The 24,245-nt window shown below is 43.6% G+C and overlaps 1 protein-coding gene across 1 annotated transcript in view; it reads right to left on the bottom strand.

The window, feature by feature from the left end:
• The window catches only part of LOC126233490 (odorant receptor 43a-like), a 112,407-nt gene that overhangs the window by 51,937 nt on the left and 36,225 nt on the right, over positions 1 to 24,245 (bottom strand). The window contains exons 3-4 of the mRNA XM_049942867.1: positions 16,856 to 17,289; positions 2,184 to 2,283 (exon numbers count right to left, since the gene is read on the bottom strand). Of these exons, the coding sequence (XP_049798824.1) occupies positions 2,184 to 2,283; positions 16,856 to 17,289 (534 nt within the window). The remainder of the gene's footprint in view (positions 1 to 2,183; positions 2,284 to 16,855; positions 17,290 to 24,245) is intronic.

Genomic DNA, 24,245 nt, shown 5'->3' with positions numbered 1-24,245 from the left:
CTTTGTGAACTTTCGGTAGTCCGATAAGTCTACGTGGAACTGATGATATCTATCGTAGCTCCTTAAATCCCTCGTCTAGTAAGCCGGATTCTTTGAAATGCCGCAATTTACTCCTATTACATAATTTTTGCAATGAATACTTAAGAACACAGTGCAAAAAAATTAGAACGTTCTGATACTTTTACTCACTATTTAAAACACTTTGATATACTGCAAGTTACACCATTTACGCCATTTTTCTGGATAAATACTTTCAAATATGGCGAAAAAATTCAGATCATTCGGATACTTTTGAGCACACTTAAAGTACTTTGAAATACTGCAGATTACACCCTTTACGTAATTTTTTGGATAAATACTTTTGAGTACGTTTTCTGCCTGGCATCTCATTGACTGACGTGAAGTGATCTTCAGTGATGAGTCCTACTTGGAACTGAGCCCCAGTGACCAGGGAAGACGTACCTGGAGACGCCCCTGTGGGATACCAGTTGAAAGCGGCCCGACCGCCAGGAGTAATGGCCAGGGAGCCATTTTCTTTCATAGGAGGACCCCTTGAGTTGTCATCTGCGGCGCTCTTACAGCACAGCGGTACGTCCACGATATTCAATGCTCCGCTTTGTTGCGTCATCATGGGCTTACATTTCAGTAAGATAATGCCCATCCGCACACGGAGAGAGTTTCTACTGTTTGTCTTCGTGCTTGTCAAACTCTACCTTGGCCAGTAAGGTCATCGAATCTAACCCCAATTGAGAACGTTTGGAGCATTACGGGCACGTACCTCCTAGAGCTTAATTTATCCACTTCATAAAATTTGTTTCGGGCTGCATGCAGGGAAAACCTTGATGACTCATTCGATGAAGGTGCACTCTCAACTACTGTTTTGCTGTCTGTGTACGAGGGGCGTTTGAAAAGACCGTGCAAAAATAAAAACTACTTACGTGTTTGGGGTAAACCTTTTTTATTTTTCAACATAGTTTCCTTTTAGACTTATGCAACGCTGTTCTAATTTTTTGATCCCTTCCGAATAATAGGAACTGTCCAAGCCTGCAAAATAGATATGAGTTGCTGCAATCACCTCCTCGTATTAATAAAATCTTTGTCCTGCCAGCTATTTCTTCAGATTAGGGAACAAATAGTAGTCTGAGGGAGCCAAGTCTGGAGAATGGGACGATGTAAAACTAGTAGGAATCCTATTTCCATTAATTTTGCTACCACAACTGCTGAGGTGTGTGCTGGTGCACTGTCGTGATGGAAAAGAACTTTTTTACGGTCTAATAGCCGGCTTTTCTCTTGCAGCTCGGTTTTCAAACGGTCCAATAACGATGAATAATATGTACCTGTAATAGTGAGAAAATTTCAAATACGACGTTACGAGCTGAGCTCACTTGCTGTATGTAATAATGGCAGCACATTCTAATTTTGTGGGGAAAAATGTAACTATGTGACAGTATTAGTGTACTTAAAGCTTCAGTCACTATAAACAGATGTGAATCATTACGGTATATTGATAATTTTTACTTATGGAGCGACAGCATGTGAATCATTTTTTATCTCCACCTCTACGTTTTAGGTTCAAACAAGCTCTCCATTAGGAGTCACCTTCATTTTATTTTTCCCTTATCATTTTCGAAGTATAAATTCTAATGTTTGATGTGTGAGCTCTAGCTCCACCCGTGATGTGATCTATAGGTACTTATTCGTGTATATGCACAACGGATTTTTAAGGTTTCATTCACAGCCTGAATGAAGTATCACTACACCTGAAAAATTGGAATGTTGTACCCCCATCAGTGTTATTTATATCTGGCAACCGCAATTCTCACACTTTTTCACTGCATCAGCAATTTTCAATAATAACGGTAGTAATAGGAACAATAATAATAATAAATTAATACGTCTACTGGATGGGGGAAGGTCAGGTGACAAAGGATGACCAAGTATACTTGCGGTATCAGGGCACAATGGCACACAGTCACAAGTTACGTGTGATGACACAAGAAATTATATTCGGATCAAGTCTGTTGAGCGTAAAGGCATGATAAATTGATTGTCTTTTGAGCTACCTTCATAAATGTTTGAGCAAGAAATCTTTCCTTGTTCTGACGAGGCGACGAAGCAGATGAATGACTTATCACCAGCATGCTCATAGTAACAAACTTTTTTTCCTTAGTATGTACACTCACCACAGCGACAGAGACGATGCTGAGGGAGATGCAGATGAGGTTGTAGAACAGGTGCACAAGCGTGGGTCCGCTCATCAGGGACTCCAGTTCCCTCGCTCGGCTGCAACGAAACCATAAGGAGCTGAAGTATCAAGTTCGAACATATATGGTTGAGCTTCAAATAACAGAAATGAGTTTTACTTCCTTTCTGTCATATTATTCAAGCTGCATTTTTTAAGTTTACAGGTTTCCGTTTCTAATGCAAACCTTGGTGATTTTACGAGAACGTAGTAGTGATCACAGAGACTATAAAATAAAATTCATACAAACATAGTATTTACAGGCTACAAACGCTTGCATGTTATGAATGCAGTCATTAACAACGTCGCATATAAGTAACAGTACTTTTTAAGCAAATTTTACTTTTTTATACAAGCAAAGACGTGTATTAGCTTAATATATCGTGACTAGATCGTTAATGCCCCAGCAACAAACCAAATAGCTGTAGTATCTTGGTTTTGCCCGAGGATTACGGAAGGTTTCTGTTGTTTTTTGAAGAAATCTTCGGAGTTATAAATTAACACAGTCGCAAATGACACCAGTTGCTGCATCTCAGTTCTCTCCGATTTGGACGAAAATTTCTGTATCAGCATTCCTGCTCATGTTGATAGAAAATGGAAATTCAAAAAAGTAACACATTGTATGAGTATTGAAAAACAGGCTAGAACACATAAGTTGCTACTGGCGGAAAAAAATCGCAACACCAAAAAATGAAATTTTCCGAATACATTTGTCTAGGTAACATATTTAAGTGATTAACATCGCAAGATCACAGGTCAATCTAAGCGCGAGACAATCCATTGTAAATATGAAATGCTGGTACATTTATAACCACTGACTGTTGAATGCAAGCACGCATTGTGTTGTAGAGGTGCAGCCGCGCGGGATTAGCCGAGCGGTCTCAGGCGCTGCAGTCATGAACTGTGCGGCTGGTCCCGGCGGAGGTTCGAGTCCTCCGTCGGGCATGGGTGTGTGTGTTTGTCCTTAGGATAATTTAGGTTAAGTAGTGTGTAAGCTTAGGGACTGATGACCTTAGCAGTTAAGTGTCATAAGATTTCACACACATTTGAACTTTTTTTTTTTTTAACATAGGTGCAGGATGTGTTTCTGTAGTGGAATTTCATGCCTATTGCACTTGGTTGGTCAGTGCAAGTATTGTTCATGCTGTGTATGGATGACGCTGGAGTTCTGATTCAATGATGTCCCATATGTGGTCGATTGGAGGCAGATGTGGTGATCGTGCAGACCGAGGCAATATCTCGACATTCGGCAGAGCATGTTGGTTTAGAACAGCAGTATAAGCGGTATGTGGGCGAGCGCTATCCTGTTGGAAAACATCCCCTGGAGTGCTGTTCATTAATGGCAGCACAACAGGTCGAATTACCAGACTGGCGCACTGTTTTGCAGTTACAGTGATAGGGATGACTACGAGTGTCCTCTTGCTGTCATACGAAATCTCACCCGAGCCCGTAACTCTAGGAGTATGTGCAGTGTGTCTAGCCCGCAGAAAGGCTGGTAGAAGGCCCTCAGCTGCCTCTTTCTAAACAAAACACCGCCATTACTGGCACCGACGCAGAACCAGCTTTCATCAGGAAACACAACAGACTTCCACCCTGTTCTCCGGTCAGCTCTCGCTTGACACCACTGAAGTCGCAAATGTTGGTGGTTTGGGGTCGGTGGAATGTACGCTACGGGGCCTGTGACTCGAAGCTAAACTTGAAATAATCGATCTCTAACAGTCATGAGGAGAACACGCCAAGTGCAACATTCCGCTTTCATAGAAACTTTGCTGAGAGGAAGAGGGGTCGAAATAAGCGAACACGAGTCCAAGCTTATCCATATCTACTCGACCGTTTGTAAGAAAACTGTAGTGCTGCTCAGTATGTAACTACTTCAGTCGAAGCGTTGGCAAAGTGGCTAGCATTGTGGTGCCAAGTGCTGCTCAAATTGCTTCTGCAGATGCAGTGCGATTCGCCAGAGCCGTATGTCGAACACGATAGTCTTCCATCTCGGTAGTGCCACGTGGCTGGCGGGGGCCCGGGTTGAAGGGGGGGGGGGGGAAGCGGGGCGTGACTTTACATTCTTGTGACCACTGCTGCCAGCAGTCACGTACAGTGGCTACATTCCTGCCAAATCTTTATGCAATATCGTAGAAGGAACATCCAGCTTTTCGTAGCCCTGTTAAATGACCTCGATGAAACTCGGTGGAGTATTAATAATGGCTTTTTGGTTGTGTATTTAATGTAAACCTAATTAGCAGCCTCATAGTGGCGCTACTAGCGCCACTCTTATGAAACTGCCGCGAAACTGGAATAGACGCCATCTTTCAGATGTAGAAACACTGTACCAACTTTCGATTATGTCGCACCACTCCTTCTTGGTGCTGCGATTTCTTCCTTCAGTGTGTTAGTGCAGTTATCGACAGTAAAATAAAATAAAAATCTTGATTCGTGAGCGCTGTTTTCAGTACGTGATGATCGTGGCGTTTTATAAGTGGGTTCATCATTTAATCAATCACATGCTTCATATTTAGACTGACTGTGGAGTTGATGCAGAGGTGCCGGTATGGTGGACAGATCTAAAACGGGGTCCACTCGGTGTCGTAATGTCAAGTAGAAGCAACTTCAGTAAATAACCAAGAGTCGCCAAATCCAAAGGCTTATATCAGACTGCGAGCTGTGTGACATTCAGCCAGTAAACCACAAAGGTTCCGCACGCTGGATAAACGTGCGTGCAGGCAGGACCAATTTAAGGCCGAAATGGCTCAAAATGGTTCCGATGGCTCTGGGCACTATGGGACTTAACATCTGAGGTCATCAGTCTCCTAGAACTTAGAACTACTTAAACCTTACTAACCTAAGGACATCACACATCCATGCCCGAGGTATGACTCGAACCTGCGACCGTAGCGGTCGTGATTTAAGGCCGAAGCGACACCAGATAAGCTGAGAGGGGCGCCGCAGGAAAACTTGTGTACGTCGTGTATCGTAATTAGTAGCGAAAATGAACATGGGTGAAGGCTTGAGATTGTGAAAGCAAAAATGTTTCAGTAAACGTAGGTCTGCAAACAAATCATTTCCGAGATAATTACGAACGTCGAGAACTGCCAGTGACTTCAGTGTGAAACATCGTTATAATTAGTAAAAGATATTTGAAATATTAACTTTCTGATTAACTCCCCATTAAATGAGGTCACATTTCACGAAACAAGAAACAAATTAGTACCTCAGCACGCTACAAATTGTGAAAGGAGTTTTCAAAACTCAAGACGATATGGGCATACCTTGGGCCAACACTTTCTCCAGAACTATCGCGTACACTGTCAACTGTAGCCACTGAAAGCGAGATCTTGAAGTCAGTAGACTCAGGTTCTATTTTTAAAGATTTTTCTAAGTTAAGGGCTGGAAAAATTTCTACATAATATTTTATCCAAGGGAAAAATTGTCAGCACATATACTGAGAACCTATTAAGAATTGAACATGTCGTCATGAGTAGAATGTTTCTATTTCGCATCACACATAAATTTCCTTTTCATTTGCGAACATAAAAGGATTAATTACATTTATAAATTTTCCGTTACTTTCATGACAAATTTTTTAAAGTTTAACTGTTTTCTAGCGAGGTTTATTCACATGTAACGTACTACCGGTGCAGTTACAATGTGCCTTATGTTTAGTGTGCCCGTATAAGATTAGATGCTTCTGTTTTTAATTTCTATGGAAAAACATGTAAATTATAAATTTAAATGTTCCATGATTTATCGAAAACAAGTAACAAAACTTTTATATTTTCCTTTCTTTCCAGTCATGAGGAGAACACGCCAAGTGCCACATTCCGATTTCACAGAAACTTTGCTGAGTGGAAGAGTGGTCGAAATAAGCGAACACCAGTCCCAACTTATCCATATATACTCGACCGTATTTACGAAAACTATAGTCAGATTTGTTGAGGTCCATTATGTGCTGCTCAGCATGTAACTACTTCAGTCGAAGCGTTGGCAAAGTGGCTAGCATTGCGGATCCTCACTTCTGCGCTTCTTGTTCGAAACTCGATTATTGCTCTTATTTTATTATATTTTTTTTCGTTTAAGCTATCTCCCCATGTCTGCAGAAGATTACTACATGAATGTGTTAAACAGTAAATGATTAAGAAATATTTCAAACTGTTTAAATTTCTGTTGTGTGGATTGTCAATAATATTGGTAGTGTTGCGTACTTGCTGCCAAGAAGTGGGTTTCGGTCTGCCAACAAGTCCACCCGTTTATTGCTGCAGCCCGCAAGGAGTGTCTTGTATTCAGCTGGTTTCCTACTTATAAGGGAATCAGTGAAGGAAACACATCATTCTAGAATTAGCTCACAAAGTGAACAGACAGCGATGGACAAAACACCTGTATGCTATAAAATAAACGTATGACACTTATTGTGAAACTCACTTGTAATCATACAGATAATATAACGGCGTTTAATCGTATAACGTAATAGGAAACATTCGTGTAACTATCTTTTCAGGGACATGGGTAGATAAATGAGACAGAAAAAAATAAAATGAAAACTGTGATCGAATTTCGAACCCGGAGCGCAAAAGTGCGAAGCTGTGACGCCGCCAACGGTGTTGGCGCTTAAATTGAACTTAAAGCGTAATAAAAGGAATCTAAATTGCGTCAGAAACCTTGACGATCGTTTTCTCAGAAACAGTCGTATATCTACAGATAAGCCGAGACAAGTGTTAGCTTATTTTGTCCCCTCTCCCACTGAACGAAGTTTCTGGAAAATCGGGTTATGGCACTTGCACTGTCCTTGTCAGTTTAATAGAAAGCACATTGTTATTGTAGCTAAACTAATACAATAGATCTAGTTGTTTCTGAGGAAAGGCTTGATGACAAGTGTATGTGTACATGTACAGGGGAGGGGGGGGGGGGGTAGATGACGGCGGAGGAAAGGAGCAGGGCGCACGTGTGTAAATTCAATGGTAATTTTGTACTAGAAGAAAGACCTGGTTTTAGATTGGTCAGACGTGGGCTAGTGGAAATGGAGCACGGGAGCAGACGGAACAAAAATGGTCAAGGAAGCAGGCTGTGGCATTTACAGCGGTACCAGTCCGGATCTACCTCAAGGCATTTACGTAAACAAGGGAAAAGCTTAATCTGTATGCCTGGACAGAGATTTGAACCCCACTCGAATTTGAGTCTGTGTCTTCACTCCTGCCTTATTTCGCTCCGTGATTTCAGAGAGAGGGACTGGATTAGCCAGCAAGTAGGTCCTCCTCTTTCAATCCACCAATGAAGAAACGTGTAACGTCCCCAGGTGGGGAACTTTTTAATTTTACAATAAAGGGACCACATGAGCGGAACATCCTTCAACTACGATATTTATATTTTACGATTTCCGGATTAAGTTATTTTGAACTAATGAAGTTTCTTACAGACTAACATAGCCGTCTGTGGTAGCAAACGTACGCATCTTTGTACCCTAGCACTAGCGCATGAAATAAACCAGGTGATTGCACAAAATTATTTATTTATTACTGACTAATGTCATGTATCAATAGCTACATCAAAGTCTGTAGCTCTAAAGCTTTAGATCAACAAAGAACACAGCCTGACGCAATGTTTCATATTAAGAAAAAAACTAACAGCGAGACAAGAGGTAAGACTTTAATCAGTTCCCCCGAAGTCCAATAGCATTCACGCAGAACAGGAATCCCTAGCTCCCAATAACGAGGAACAGAACAAGCTGTAGAATAGGGTGCGCTATGAGCTGATCAGCATGGTCTGGGGCTAGACCCATGGGTCCCATGCTCGATCCCAGCCGCTGCCAAATATAAATGAAAAACGTCAGCAATGCAGGCCGAAGACTGTCGATATAAGGAATCACCTGTATCTGTCAATGGCCTTGTCAAAGAGCGGGCAGGAGCGCACAAAGATCTAGGACACGCTCTTGCACTTAGAGTTGGAAACTGCTCCTAAAGGCGCAAAAATTAGCAATGATCAACGGTTTGGGTGTGCGGAAGGCAATAAGAATCACTGTAGAAAAAATGTTACCACAGGACATGGGACCCGCAGTTGAAAAAAAGTGTCATGATCTCTCCATTGGCAATAGGTTCCAGATGAGTCCTGCATTTGGATCTCCGGGAGTGGACTGCAAAGACGGAGCTGACTACGTGAAAAAGATTGAATGACCAACTAAATGGTACGAGCTGAAGCATTGGATGTCAGAAATATGAATGTGGTAGTAAGGCTAGAACATTAAAAAAAGGAAATGCAAAGTTTCAGTTTATATGTGGTGAGTTCAGTGAAGTGAAATGGAAAGAAGATAACGATTTCTGGCCGGATGAATGTAGGGTAATGGTGGTAGCAGTATAAAATAACGAAAGTACGATTCGTTGTGAATAGGAAGCTAGGACAAGCAATGAATTGCTCTCAAGTTCAGTGATAAGATTATTCCCATTAGAATTGACGGCAAACCAAATCAACACCTACAGTTCACGATAACATGTCGATGTCACAAGCAGTGAATGAAGAGATACAGAGAGTGTATGAGGATATGGAAAAAATAACTTCATATGGAATGGGAGATGAAAATCTAATAATCATGGGGGACATGGCAAACTAGTAGGGAAAATGACAGAAGACGGAGTTACAGAACAATATGGGCTTCGTAATAGCAATGGGAGAGGACAAAGACCTTGAGTTTTGCAACAAATTTAAGTTGGTAACAGCAAATACACGATCAAGACACAAAAGTGGAAGAAGTTAATTTGAGAGAGGCCTGGAAAAGCATCACACTTGGAGAGTCCGAAATCAGTTATTGATTTGTAATGCTTACCCAGGAGAGGGTAACGATGAAGTGGATCATCTGGAAGAATGAGTGTGGAAATAATTAAGCCACAGAAGTACTGATGAATGATGGGCTGAGACTGAAGTTCTGTAAGGCTGTAGATACTGCGATAATGCATACCACAACTGGCAGTTCAGTTGAAGAGAAGTGACCATCTCTAAAAAGAGCAATGGCAGAATTTGGATACACAAATATACCCTACTTGACCAAAACTATCCATACACCCATATGTAATGCGGAATTTCCCACTAGATGTCACGAGAGGACGGTCCGCCCGTATAAAAGAAGTAAGTGAATAATTTGTTATCAGTAGTGAAGCAATAACAGCACAATGGACCGGCCTGCAGTGCTCGGTGCCTTCTAACGTGGACTAGTCATTGGATGCCACCTGAGAAGTAAATCCATTTCAGGCTGTCTAAAGCTACCAATCCATAGTGATGTGATTGTGAAGTGGAGACGCGAAGGAACCATCACAACTAAACCAAGACCAGGCAGACGTCGCCTTCTGACGGGCGGGGACCATCAAGTATTACATGGAACGAAACCAGCTGGAGGAATCACTCGTGAGTTCCATCTTCTGTTTACCATGAATCTGGCTCCATTACATTAATAAAATGCTTCCTAAACTGAGAACGTAGTATTTACGCCTTGCTGGCAGTCGATAACATTACATATTTGTTTCTCACTTATTTATGTTCCCGTTTTTTGGCTATAAGTTATATCTCTGCGTTTGACTTTCTATGTTCTGTTTTTGACGTGTGCAGAACTGTGTAAGTGGTGAATAAAATGTGTGGGTTTCTACGGACCAAGAGACTCAAAATTACGTGGGAAAAATTAGTTTCATATCTGCCAGTATGTGTAGAACACTAAACGGCAGTAAATTATCACGTGCAAAAGTATTTAGTGGTAGCGTTGAAATAACTCAGTTTTACATGGGTTACAAAGCACCCAATGTCTTGAGAATTCAGAAGGGAACGGTCGACGGGAAATGGAAACGATGTGGCATGCGTATTTTCTGCAGCTGGCTGTCGGTGTGAGAGAGTCCAAGGCAACACGCAAATATATCGAGCAAGAAAGCTTCTAGATGTGCCTGCAGGATTACTGTACCAGGTTAGCGAGTACTGGGATCTCTCACTCTGTAACAGGTAGTTTGTGAATATTTTTAGGACTGTAAACATTCCAAAGGAAAAAAGGAATTGTTAAAATCCAAACAGGGGAATAACAAGGATGTGAACCAAGGATGGCGTCTTTAAAGTTTCACAGAAAAGGAGAGCTTGTTCACTAATCCAATAAGATTGTTACTGAGATGTCGCCAGTCATACGACCACACCGCCACCTGAGAGATCGATCCAACGGATGCGATTCTTTCGATAAACGAAACAGAAGATTGGTTTGGTTTGGTTGTTCGGGGAAGGAGACCAGACAGCGTGGTCATCGGTCTCATCGGATTAGGGAAGGATGGGGAAGGAAGTCGGCCGTGCCCTTTCAGAGGAACCATCCCGGCATTTGCCTGGAGTGATTTAGGGAAATCACGGAAAACCTAAATCAGGATGGCCAGACGCGGGATTGAACGGTCGTCCTCCCGAATGCGAGTCCAGTGTCTAACCACTGCGCCACCTCGCTCGGTCGAAACAGAAGAACGGCTGTTTTAGCCAAAGAGTGCACAGCCAGTCGCAGTACTTATGCTCGCCGCGAGGCGCCGCTGGGCCACTTCATGTGCAGCAGGAGAGTAGTGCAGTTGTACCAGTCTACAGTTCGTAGCCGCGCTCCGTGGTCAGCCAGCGCCGATGTCAGTCATCGTCTGCAGCTCAGTCACTGCTGCCATCAAGTCTTTGTAGCTCCGTTCCAAGTTAGTCTTCAAATTCACCGGATTCGACATTCAAGATTACGAGAGATTAATTCGTCACTGCAAGATCTGTGACTTGTAAATTACGTCATTCTACAGACACTTAATCTAGTCGCGTCTTCTATAATTGTCAACCAACTGATCATACGAGGCCTGTTCAGAAAGTAAGCTCCGATTGATTGCCAAATTGAAACCACAGTGAACATCAGAAATGTTTTACTTGTAACAATTAGCTACACCTTTCAGCTACTTCTCTACGTAGTCGCCGTTCTGACTTAGACTTTTGTCATAGCGTTGTACCAACTTTTCAATAGCCTCATCATAGAAGGCAGCCGCCAGTGCTTTCCGCCAATTCTCCACGCTGGCCTACACCTCGTTGTCTGTGTCAAAATGTTGTCTTCAAAGACAGCGGTTCATGTGACCAGAGATGAAACTCAGGGGGAGACAATTGCGGACTGTATTGTGGGTAATCTCACATTTCCATTTGAAAACGATGCAGGAGCATCTTCATTGCCCCTGCAGAATGCGGCTGAGAATTGTCTTGAAGAAGAAACAGCACGACAGTTATGTAATGTTAGCTGCATAGCTTCAGGCGAAATTTCTCACCAGGCCCTCGTACTTGGCGGCAGACACTATTTTCTAGACATCTTTACGCACTCACTGCGAGCTCAGAAATGAGAAGAGCGACGTGATGCTAACTGGGGTTATACTAGAGACACTACCCAACACATCTGTGCAAAGCTTTATCGGATTTTCATAGTCGTTTCCATTTCGCGACCGATCGGAGCTTACTTTCTGAACGCCCCTCGTAAATACTTTCTCATTTTGTACTCCTGCTAATTAATTGTGTTTTCCTGTTGTAGCTACCAAGCAGTCTTGGCATAGTAGAACCCACCTTTCCACCTCCTTGGCCACCTCATATTTGCCACCTCATGTTGATGGACCCGATTATGGGGGAAGATCGAGAGCCATCAGTTACTAACAAATCTGAGACAGTGAATCGAATGGTTCCATGCTAAAGAGTGGGAAGTAGGTGGTCACTCAGAGAGGCTGAAAACGTGTCGGTGGAGGAGTGTGGGAGTTGGACTAGGGGCGAAAGGTGACAGTGGTTAAGTGTGGGCGCGGGTAAAGAGAAAATGAGGATGCTGGAGAGGCGGTGGATGAATTCAGGCTTGGGCAGAGAACAGTCGTCTGACCGACAGAAAGGTAAAATACTGTACCATTTAACCTGTATTAGAGGGGTTGGCTGAGTGGGCAATACTGAGGTACTCTAGCGTAATGTGGGGCGTAGCAATAGAGAATTCAGTAGCAGAGTTTTTGATCGGAGACTGAACTGGGATGCGTTACAATTGGGGCGGCGTATGGGTGGCGGAAACTTGATTGTTCTAGTGGATGGGAATCAGGTGCTAAAGAAAACATAGGTTATTTTGTAGTTGAGTCACTATTCATGTGTTTCCTTCGCTACCGTTTGGTTCCCTTAAGTGTTTTTTTGCGTTTTATTGTGACCGAACTTGCCTGTTGATCATGTCCCTGTATTTCTCCGGTCCAATAAATGAGCCACAGTCAGAAGGCCTTAGTAAGTTTCTTACGTTAATAGCCTTTGTCTCACGGTGTTTAGAAAGTAATGTGAGACTGACAACTGCAATATACATCGTCCAGTCACTTCAAAGTGACCACCGCCTATATTCGAAGTCAACCTGCAGTAACCAGAGGACAGCTGGCAGCATTGGCTGTGGGGGGTATATAGAGGGTGTCGGGGGGGAAGGCGGAAAACTGCACAGTTATTATCGTAATGTGGAGACAGAGAGATTTATCTTACTCCAAAAGGGAATGATCATTGGCTTTTTCGGCCAGGGATGGAAGCACTTCCGAAATGGGTAAGTCTGTAAATTTTCCGCGTGCCGCCGTGGTTAATGTACACCGCGCAGGGGAAAATGGCGCTGTTCAAAACCAACGCCAAGGCAACTGCGGTACACCACACGCAATAAATGGCAGGTGTGTTGAGATGTGTACACGCGAATAGACGTGCAACTGTTGAGCGACGGACCACCCAGATGAAGCAAGGGGCTACCGACTGCCTCCTCAACCACTGTGCGGCGAACGTTGCTGCGTACGGTTCTGAGCGGCGGGCTCCCGGTTCGTGCCCCCGTGCCGACTTCCGTTCGTCGTTGACGAAGGCTGGAATTTGCACGCCAAAACGTCCACTGAGTGGTGACAGGTGGCCTTTTCAGATGAATGCACCATGAAACGTATCAGACAGGCGGCCGCCGGCGTGTATGGCGTGAAACGGCGGAAAGCAAACACCCTGCAACCAGGAGGGAGCGTTATGTTCAGGGTGAACACGTCATTCTGGAAGGCGGAGTGGATCAACACAAGTACGCATCTATCCTTGGGGACCATGTCCACCCTGCACGCAGTTTTTTTTCTTTTTTCGGCACGATGGCGTCTCATGGCGTCTCCCAGCAGGACAATGCAAGTGTCACACAGCTTGCAGTGTACGTGGGTAGTTCGAAGAGCAATTCACCATTCTCCTCTGGCCACAAAACTCGTCGGATTTACATCCAGTCGAGAATCTGAGGGACCACCTCGATCAACTACATCTACATCTACATATATACTCTGCTAGCCACCAAGCAGTGTGTGGCAGAGGGCACAATTCGCGCCAATGTCATAATTTCCCTCCTCTGTTCCACTCGTGGATCGCGTGAGGGAAAATCGATTGTCTGAACGCCTCAGTACGAGCTCTAATTTCCCTTATCTTTGAATGGTGATCATTGCGTGATTTGAAACTTGGTGGCAATAATATATGCTCTACCTCCTCGGTGAAGATCGTATTTTAGAATTTAGTGAGCAGCCCCTTCCGTTTAATGTGCTGTCTATCTGCAACTGTGTCCCACTTCAAACTTTCTATGAGATTTGTAATGCTCCCGTGGAGGCTAAATGTAACAGTCACGAATCTTGCCACTCTTCTTTGGACCTTCTCAATCTCTTGAATCAGACCCAACTGGTAAGGGCCCAATGCAGACGAACAAAAGACTGGACGAACTAAAGTACTGAAAGTTATTTCCTTTGTTGAAGGACTGCATCGCTTCGGGATTCTACCAATGAACCGCAATCTAGAGTTTGCCTTACCCGTTACTTGTGTAATCTGATCATTCCATTTTAGATCATTTCGAATAGTCACACCTAGATACTTGAAGGATGTTACCGCTTCCAAAGACTGGGCATTTATTTTGTACTCGTACATTAATGGGGATTTTCGCCTTGTTATACGCAGTAGGTTACACTTACTAATACTGAGATATAACTGCCAGTCATTACACCACGCATTTATTTTCTGCAAATCCTCACTGATTTGTTCACAACTTTCGTGTGATACTACTTTCCTGTAGACTACAGCATCATCGGCAAACAGTCTAATGCCGCTGTCAATACCATAAACCAGATCGTTTATGTAAATGATAAAAAGCAGTGGACCGATTACGCTGCCCTGGGGCACACCAGAAGTTACACTTGCTTCTGTTGAAGTCACCCCGTTCAGGACGACATACTGCTCGTACTGTTTGTGCCTTTTATGTGGGGAAGGGTCACGGGAATGGGGCCTGCCTGTCTCCACATCCCTTATGGTACCTTCCAGAAACTCACTCTCATCCTACACTTCTCGCGGCAGCCCGCGATGCAATGATCAGCGAGTCTTTTGACACGTGGTTACATTAATGTGACTGGACAATGTACAATCTGTGAGCTACGGAGAGAGCCAAACACCTGTAGAATGATCTGCTAATTTAGTTATTGTGATAGGTGATAGGTGATTATTGAGAAATAATACAAGAAGGGACGGACAAAAAATATTGTTGTCGTTGTGGTCTTCAGTCCTGAGACTGGTTTGATGCAGCTCTCCATGCTACTCTATCCTGTGCAAGCTTCTTCGTCTCCCAGTACTTACTGCAACCTACATCCTTCTGGATCTGCTTAGTGTATTCATCTCTTGGTCTTCCTATAATTTTTTACCCTCCACGCTGCCCTCCAATGCTAAGTTTGTGATCCCTTGATGCCTTAGAACATATCCTACCAACCGGTCCCTTCTTCTTGTCAAGTTGTGCCACAAACTCCTCCCCAATTCTGTTCAATACCTCCTCATTAGTTATATGATCTACCCATCTAATCTTCAACATTCTTCTGTAGCACCACATTTCGAAAGTTTCTATTCTCTTCTTGTCCAAACTATTTATCGTCCATGTTTCACTTCCATACATGGCTACACTCCATACAAACACTTTCAAAAATAACTTCTTGACACTTAAATCTATACTCGATGTTAACAAATTTCTCTTCTTCAGAAATTCTTTCCTTGACATTGCCAGTCTACATTTTATATCCTCTCTACTTCGACCATCATCAGTTATTTTGCTCCCCAAATAGCAAAACTCCTCTACTACTTTAAGTGTCTCATTTCCTAATCTAATTCCCTCAGCATCACCCGACTTACTTCGACTACATTCCATTATCCTCGTTTTGCTTTCGTTGATGTTCATCTTATATCCTCCTTCCAAGACACTATCCATTCCGTTCAACTGCTCTTCCAGGTCCTTTGCTGTCTCTGACAGAATTACAATGTCATCGGCGAACCTCAAAGTTTTTATTTATTCTCCATGGATTTTAATACCTACTCCGAATTTTCCTTTTGTTTCCTTTACTGCTTGTTCAGTATGCAGATTGAATAACATCGGGGAGAGGCTACAACCCTGTCTCACTCCCTTCCCAACCACTGCTTCCCTGTCATGCCCCTCGACTCTTATAACTACCATCTGGTTTCTGTACAAATTGTAAATAGCCTTTCGCTCCCTGTATTTTACCCCTGCCACCTTTAGAATTTGAAAGAGAGTATTCCAGTTAATGTTGTCAAAAGCTTTCTCTAAGTCTACAAATGCTAGAAACGTAGGTTTGCCTTTCCTTAATCTTTCTTCTAAGATGAGTCGTAAGGTCAGTATTGCCTCACGAGTTCCAATATTTCTACGGAATCCAAACTGATCTTCCCCGATGTCGGCTTCTACCAGTTTTTCCATTCGTCTGTAAAGAATTCGCTTTAGTATTTTGCAGCTGTGACTTATTAAACTGATAGTTCGGTAATTTTCACATCTGTCAACACCTGATTTCTTTGGGATTGGAATTATTGTATTCTTCTTGAAGTCTGAGTGTATTTCGCCTGTCTCATACATCTTGATCACCAGATGGTAGAGTTTTGTCAGGACTGGCTCTCCCAAGGCCGTCTGTAGTTCTAATGGAGTGTTGTCTACTCCTGGGGCCTTGTTTCGACTCAGGTCTATCAGTGCTCTGTCAAACTCTTCACGCAGTATCGTATCTCCCATTTCATCTTCATCTACATCCTGTTCCATTTCCATAATATTGTCCTCAAGCAAATCGCCCTTGTGTAGACCCTCTATATACTCCTTCCACCTTTCTGCTTTCCCTTCTTTGCTTAGAACTGGGTTTCCATCTGAGCTCTTGATGTTCATACACGTGGTTCTCTTTTCTCGAAAGGTCTCTTTAATTTTCCTGTAGGCAGTATCTATCTTACCCCTAGTGAGATAAGCCTCTGCATCCTTATATTTGTCCTCTAGCCATCCCTGCTTGGCCATTTTGCACTTCCTGTCGATCTCATTTTTGAGATGTTTGTATTCCTTTTTGTCTGCTTCATTTACTGCATTTTTATATTTTCTCCTTTCATCAATTAAGTTCAATATTTTTTCTGTTACCCAAGGATTTCTACTAGCCCTCCACTTTTTACCTACTTGATCCTCTGCTGCCTTCACTACTTCCTCCCTCACAGCTACGCATTCTTCTTCTACTGTATTTCTTTCCCCCATTCTTGTCAATCGTTCCCTAATCCTCTCCCTGAAACTCTGTACAATCTCTGGTTTACACAGTGATTTTCGTGCAGTACACTTACCGTATGATATGCTGGTGATGTTTTATGTTATCCACTAACTGAACGTACGTGTCGTCCGCGGAACTGGAATTACTGTTGAGACGCTTGTCATTCGAGTACGGATAGCGATCATTTGTATGATAGCATTTTTCTTCCTTCGGGCGTTCGGTGCCTTTTATGGAGACGAGGTTGTGGTTGAGAACCTCCAGTTCGGCAGCAATGTTGAGCATCAGCGTCAGGTGCGAGGCGTCCAGCAGGACCATGCCCTCGGCCGCGACGAACAGGCACGAGGCCTGCATGACGTACAGCAGCTCGTAGTGCGGGGACAGCGAGACGTCGACCCCGGACACGCACAGCGGCATCGGCAGCTCCCAGGCGGCGGCCGCGTCGCCGCTGAATAGCCCCGACGCGGCGGGCATCGTCACCCACGCCAGCACCGCGAACCGCGAGACGCTCTGCAAACCAAAGGGGCCTCAGGTAGCACCGGCTCCAGGTGTAGGGTGCTGGCCGTGTGTGTTCTACCGGTGAAGTAATTCTTGGTAGCCTTTTCGGGTTTACTGTCGAATCACAAAATAAAACAATGGAAACTCCAGTTAGGAATACACTAAGTGATCAAAGGTATCCGGACACCTGGCTGAAAATGACTTACAAGTTCGTGGCGCCCTCCGTCGGTAATGCTGGATTTCAATATGGTGTTGTCCCACCCTCAGCCTTGACGACAGCTTCCACTTTCGCAGGCACACTGTAGAATCCCTCTAATCCGACCTTGGATGGTCCGTCACTCCGGTTAGTCCGACCATGCTGAGGCTCGCGAGCCTCTGCCGACTTGTCACTGACTGAACGCCTGTCGGGCCATTGTTGCGGTGTCTATCGCTGTGCATATTGTTATACTGTACGTTATTGCGCAGTTTTATCCTTTGTTGTGATTAAAAAACTTCGTTGTTTGCTTTGTTCCGTGTTCTCTACCGTACATATTACTGTAGATTCACTGTGCGTACAGTTGTCTGTTTTTCAACATGTCTGGATTCGAACGTAAACACGTAACTCTTTCACTAAATGAAAAATTAGCAGTGCTAGAAAGACTGGACGAAGGAGATTCGCTCCAAAAAATTGCAAAGAAACTGAATGTAAGTGTTACGACAGTTAAGGATTGGAGGAAGAATCGAAAAGACATTGACTCCTATACAGTTACGATTGGTGGTGAAAACGCTCTGAAGAATCGCAAAACATTAAAAAAAAGCCTAAACTTGAACTGCTTGATAACGCACTGTGGATGTGGTTTTGTCAAGAAAGAAGGAAAGGAACTCCAATATCCGGGCCAATTCTAAAAGAAAAAGGGATAGTTTTGCACGAAAAACTGGAAGCCGAAAGTACATTTGCTGCCAGTGAAGGCTAGATTGATCCTTGGAAAACTCGTCAAAAATGTATCCCGACTTTTTTTCCAAGTAATTTGTTTTCGTTTCTACTGTAAAAACAATGCATACAGTATAATCATTTCTTAGTTTATACATACAGTAGTTTATTTCTTTGTAAAAATTTCTTTTTTATATACAGTGCTATAAACATTTTTTAGTTTACAGTGTATATCGTTGATACGTTATTATGTACAGTACGGTACTGTTAATTTGTTTGTCGTTTTTCCTTTTAAAACCAATACATATTATAGTGTGTGTAGACGTTTTTTAGTTAATATACTATTTAACACTGTGTAAAAAACATCTTTTTATATTACTGTAGACATCTTTTAGTTCTTAAATCGTTTAATTTTTTGTACTAAATGTCTTTTTATATTTTTTGCAATAAATATTAGATTTTTCGGATAATCCGACATTTTTTTCATTCCGACCATGGTCCCAGTCCCGAAGGTGACGGATTAGAGGCGTTCTACTGTACGTTCAGTCAGGTGCTAGAAGGCTTTCCCCCGTGAATGGCAGCCCATTCTTCACGGAATGCTGCACTGAGAGGTAGCGATGTCGGTCGGTGAGGCCTGGCACGAGGTCGGCGTTCCCAAACATCGCAAAGGTCTATAGGATTCAGGTCAGGACTCTGTGCAGGCCAGTCCATTACAAGGATGTTATTTTCGTGTAACCACTCTGCCATAGCCCGTGCATTATGAAAAGGTGCTCGAACGTGTTGAATGATGCAATCGCCATCCCCGAATTGCTCTTCAACAGTGGGAAGCAAGAAGGTGCTTAAAACATCAATGTACGCCTGTGTTGTGACAGTGCCACGCAAAACAACAGGGGGTGTAAGCCCCCTCCATGAAAAGCACGACCACACCATAACACCACCGCCTCAGAATTTTACTGTTGGCACTACACACGCTGGTGGATGACAATCACCGGGCGTTCGTCATACCCACACCCTGCCATCGGATCGCCAAATTGTGTACCGTGATTCGTTACTCCATACGTTTTTCCACTGTTCAATCATTCATTGTTAACGCTCCTTACACCAAGCGAGGCGTCGTTTGGCATTTACCGGGTGATGTGTGGCTTATCAGCAGCAGCTCGACAATGAAATCCAAGTTTTCTCATCTCCCGCCTAACTGTCATTGTACTTGCGGTGGATCCTGATTCAGTTTGAAATTACTGTGTGATGATGTGGATAGATGTCTGCCTATTACACATTACGACCCTCTTTAGCAGTCGGCAATTTCTGTCAGTCAACAGACGACGTCGTCCTGTACGCTTTTGTGCTGTACGTTTCCATTTCCCTATCACATCGGAAACAGTTGACCAATGGATGTTTAGGAGTGTGGAAATCTCGCGTGGAGACGTATGATACGAGTGACACCCAATCACCTGACTACGTTCGAAATCCGTGACTTCCGCGGAGCGCCCCATTCTGCTCTCTCACGATGCCTAATGACTACCTAGGTCGCCAATATGGAGTACCTGGCAGTAGGTGGCAGCACAATAGACTTAATATGAAAAACGTATGTTTTTTGGGGGTATCCGGATACTTTTGATCACACAGTGTTTCAACAATGTAGGAAAAGGCATATTGCTACTTACCGCAAAGAAGAGACGTTAACTTGCAGTCAGGCAAAATTAAGACTTTTACATAAAGCTTTCGGCCAAAGCTTTCACCAGAAAAAGAGAAAAACACACCATTCGTACACACAAGAAAGCACACCTCATGCACGCATAACCGCCAACTCCAGCATCTCGGGTCGGCTTTCCCATGTGCTTGCTTGTGTTTGTGAATGGTGAGTGTTTCTCTTTTGCTGGTGAGGGCTGTGGCCGAAAGCTTTATGTTAGTGTCTTTCACTTGTGCCTGTCTGCACCTTAACGTGTCAACTCTACGGTAAGTAGCAGTCTGTCCTTTTCTACATTGTTGAATCGTAAAATCAACTTGACTGCATATTTCGACGTTCCACCTCTCCGCCATCTTGAGGAAAGAGGCCGCTGCTGCTGTTATGAAGTCCCGCTGAAAGCCGTTGCTAAGGCTGAAGTTGTCGGACTATATGGGGGCCCGGTTTTCGGTCACACCGATTCTCTTCGTCTCCAGTTTAATCTGGCTGTTAACACCCCTCAAAATAAATGGTTTCTGAAATATTGATTTCCTGCTTTTTTATTGCTATCACTTCCGCGTCAAAGATATATCGCATTCTAAGACATTCCCCAAACATTCAGACCGGTTACACCAAAGAACATCGTGTTTCAGTGCTAGCTAATACACGTTTCCACGTCCTGCTAAGATGAGAACCCTTCTGTCTATTAATGAACTTGTTACATAGCGGGCCCTAGTAGACTAGTAAGCAGCACGAGACTAAAATAAATAAACAAAAAAAGAATTTTCAACAAACATAATTCTAATGCCCTCCTTATCGACACTGTTGATAAGGAGGCAATTGGAATTACGTTTGCGGAAAATTCTTACGGGACGTATCGGCGACTATCAGGGCCTCATCAAATTCCTCTTGTTTAAACAAAGCGAGTGATGTGTTGTAGTAGTTAGAACACTGTGCTCGTCCAGTTTCACGTTTTCCGTGGTTTCTCTAAATCCTTACTGCCTTTGAAATGCCATGGTCGACTTTTTCCCCCACCCTTTCATAGTCCGCACTTGTGCTCCCTCTCTAATGATTGCGCTGTCGACAGGGCGTTAAATTCTAATCTTCCATCCTTCGTTTTCGGTTCAAACAATGCACCGCTTTCGCCGATTTTCCATACTTTTATAGCTTCTTGCGACGACGACGTTCCATGCATCTGTCCTGAACTGTGTGAATCGATCGGCCGGTATAAGCCTTCCCACATTGACACGAATATACGCCAGGCTTCCTAATTCACAAATCATATTTGATAGAGTCGAATAGAACCCTAATGTTGACAAGTGGACGCTACACACTCTGTCAAATCTCCTTAACGTTCTTCCAGCCTCAAACGGTATGCCCCGAGCATAAGGTACAAAGGGCACAGAGCTATGCTTCTCTTCATGCACCTCCGGGGATGGTCCAAACTCCGTAGCTCGGCGAACCTGCTTCTCGGAGTACCCACTTTCGTTGAACTCATGTTCCAAGTGTGTAAGTTCCTGTGTTAGACAACCCTTGTTGTAAATAGCGTATGCTCCGCGTAAGAATCCTAAGGACGCCACTGCGGTGGTGCGTCGATGGCAACACTTTGCATGCAGGTATCGATAGGTATGCGTTGGTTTTCAATAGACACAATGGCCCAGAGGGCCATTATGGTTTTTATAAACCATTGTCTTCTACAATGGAAGCTTCTTATCACTTTCAGCCTCCATAGTATAATTTATTTCTTGGATGAAGACAGCTGAAGTGGTCCAAAAATCGGTTAAAAGCGTCACCTCCCGTTCTGCCAAGATTATATTGTCCCCATATAATTAGTAATTGAAGTGTGTCTACTTACAACCTGTTCTTCTCTGATTTTTTGGCAAAATTTGGTCGATTTGTTGAAAAATGTTCAAATGTGTGTGAAATCTTATTGGCCTTAACTGCTAAGGTCATCAGTCCCTAAGTTTACACACTACTTATCCTAAGGACAAACACACACACCCATGCCCGAGGGAGGACTCGACACGCCCGGGTTCCCGGGTTCGATTCCCGGCGGGGTCAGGGATTTTCTCTGCCTCGTGATGGCTGGGTGTTGTGTGCTGTCCTTAGGTTAGTTAGGTTTAAGTAGTTCTAAGTTCTAGGGGACTTATGACCACAGCAGTTGAGTCCCATAGTGCTCAGAGCCATTTGAACCATTTTTGAGGACTCGAACGTCCGCCGGGACCAGCTGCGCAGTCCATGACTGCAGCGCCTGAGACTGCTCGGCTAATCCCGCGCGGCTCGGTCGATTTGGTTGGTTGATAGATTTGGGGGAGGGGACCAAACAGTGAGGTCATCGATCCCATCGTATTAGGTAAAGTTGGGGAAAGAAATCGAACGTGTGCTTTCGTAGGAACCATCATGGAATTTACCCAAAGCGATTTAGGGAAAACACGGAAAACTTAAATCAGAGTGGCCGGACGCGGGTTTGAACCGTCGTCCTCCCGAATGCGAGTCCAGAGTGTTAACCACTGCGCCGCCTCGTTCGATTCGGTCGATGTCATTCGACGGTTGAAATCTCTGCGGCTGGATCCTTTGAATATACTTGACAGGAGCCTCTGAGAGATTCCTTGAGTTTGATTAGTGAAAAACTGAATGAGGACGTGATAAAGTTTTTTCGTGATACGTTGACCACACATTTTCCATTTAATGGCAATATTTCTGAACTGATTTGCGAAGTCACTATAGGTAGCCCTTTTGTGCCCATAGCTGCCCATTTATTCATGGAGAACTTTGAGGACAAGGTACTGAGGACTTCAGTTTTTCAACCAACGTGCTTCTGGCGACACGTCATCGATATCTCTTTTGTTTTCCACCATAGACATGTACTGTTAACTGGTTTTTGGACTACTTCAGTTTTCTTTATCCTAGTATGAAATGTAACATAGAGGTTAATCGTGATGCGAAACTTCCATTGTTTTATGTAATGGCTTACAAAAACCGTGATGGTACTCTGTGACATAGTGTTAACCGAAAACCGATAGAGACCGATCGATATCTGCATGCAAAAGAGTTGCCACCCACCGTACGAACGCAGTGCCGTCCCCAGGACTGTGTTACGCAAAGCATACACTGTGGATAGTGTAACACAGGTACCTGCACACTTGGAGGCTGTGTTCAAGAAAAATGGATACTCCGAGAAGTTTGTTCGTCAAGCTATGGATTCTGGACTATTCCATGAGGTGCATGAGCAGAAGCATAGATCTGCACTCTTTATTCCTTATGCTGGGGGCATACCCTTTAAAACCGTAAAATTTTAAGGAGATTTGACATTAATAGTGCGTTCTGTCCACCTGCCAACATTAGAGCACTACTTGGCACTGTCGAAGATGATTTGCGACTTTAATAAGCCTGGAATATAAAAAAAAAAAAATCCGTGTCAATGTGAGAAGCCTTACATCAGCCGCCGATTCGCACAATTCAGAACAGCAGCGTGGACTATCGTCACCAGACGAGGCTACAACAGCCTAAAAAATAGACAGTACCACGACATTGTATAGACGATGGACACGGGACGAACGGGACCCTGGTAGTTGCCGGTACGTCCATTTTTTGGGATAGTGTTAAGAAAGAGACAACTGACATTAGGCTGGCATACAATTTGATTAATAGAGACAATGGTTTTCCCCTTAGCAGTACGTGGAACCTTATAAACATAACGTTGTTTGGTACGGCCCACCCGATCACCGAAATGTTGATTTTAGGATGTGACAGCAAACCCGAGCTGATTACAGTGCAGCGTTCTCATTTGTCTGCGGCTCAACGTTAGACTGACGTTCCTTGGACTAACTCTTCACTTTAATCTAACGTAGAGCCATCTCCTATTAGGCTTCCACCATAAGTCATGCAACAGGCTAAAAATGTTGCCGTACCTAACGTGGGTGGGACACATGGGCGTCCGCAGAAATTTTTGCAGCGAAGGGGGCAAGGCAGCAAAATTACCACTTTCATGTAAATGAATTGGTCTGTTTGGAGACATGTCATGCCATAAGGACCAAATTTTATAGGTGACACAAAAAACTTATTATATCCCAGAGAATTCGTGATCTCCACTCGATATATTAATAAAAATTCTATACCCTAGATTCCAGGGCGGCGGAGGGAAAAATACCCCTCCTTTCCTTCCCCCCCCCCCTCCCCCGGCCCCATCCTCCCTTGTGAAAGCCTACGATGGCATATCATTTCCTCTATCTATAAAATCTTAAGCAGGTCCATCTTAACACAAATTAAGCATAGCGTCTCAGAAAAACACAGTGACCCCTTACAAATTTTCATGCAATATATGATATATTACTTAGGTAACACAAATGGTATCATTATGGGTTTTGATTTCGTACTAAGCCACCCTCATATGAC

This window comes from Schistocerca nitens, chromosome 1 (genome assembly GCF_023898315.1).
Source record: "Schistocerca nitens isolate TAMUIC-IGC-003100 chromosome 1, iqSchNite1.1, whole genome shotgun sequence".
NCBI lineage: Eukaryota > Metazoa > Arthropoda > Insecta > Orthoptera > Acrididae > Schistocerca > Schistocerca nitens.
This window is presented reverse-complemented; position numbering and strand designations above follow the sequence as displayed.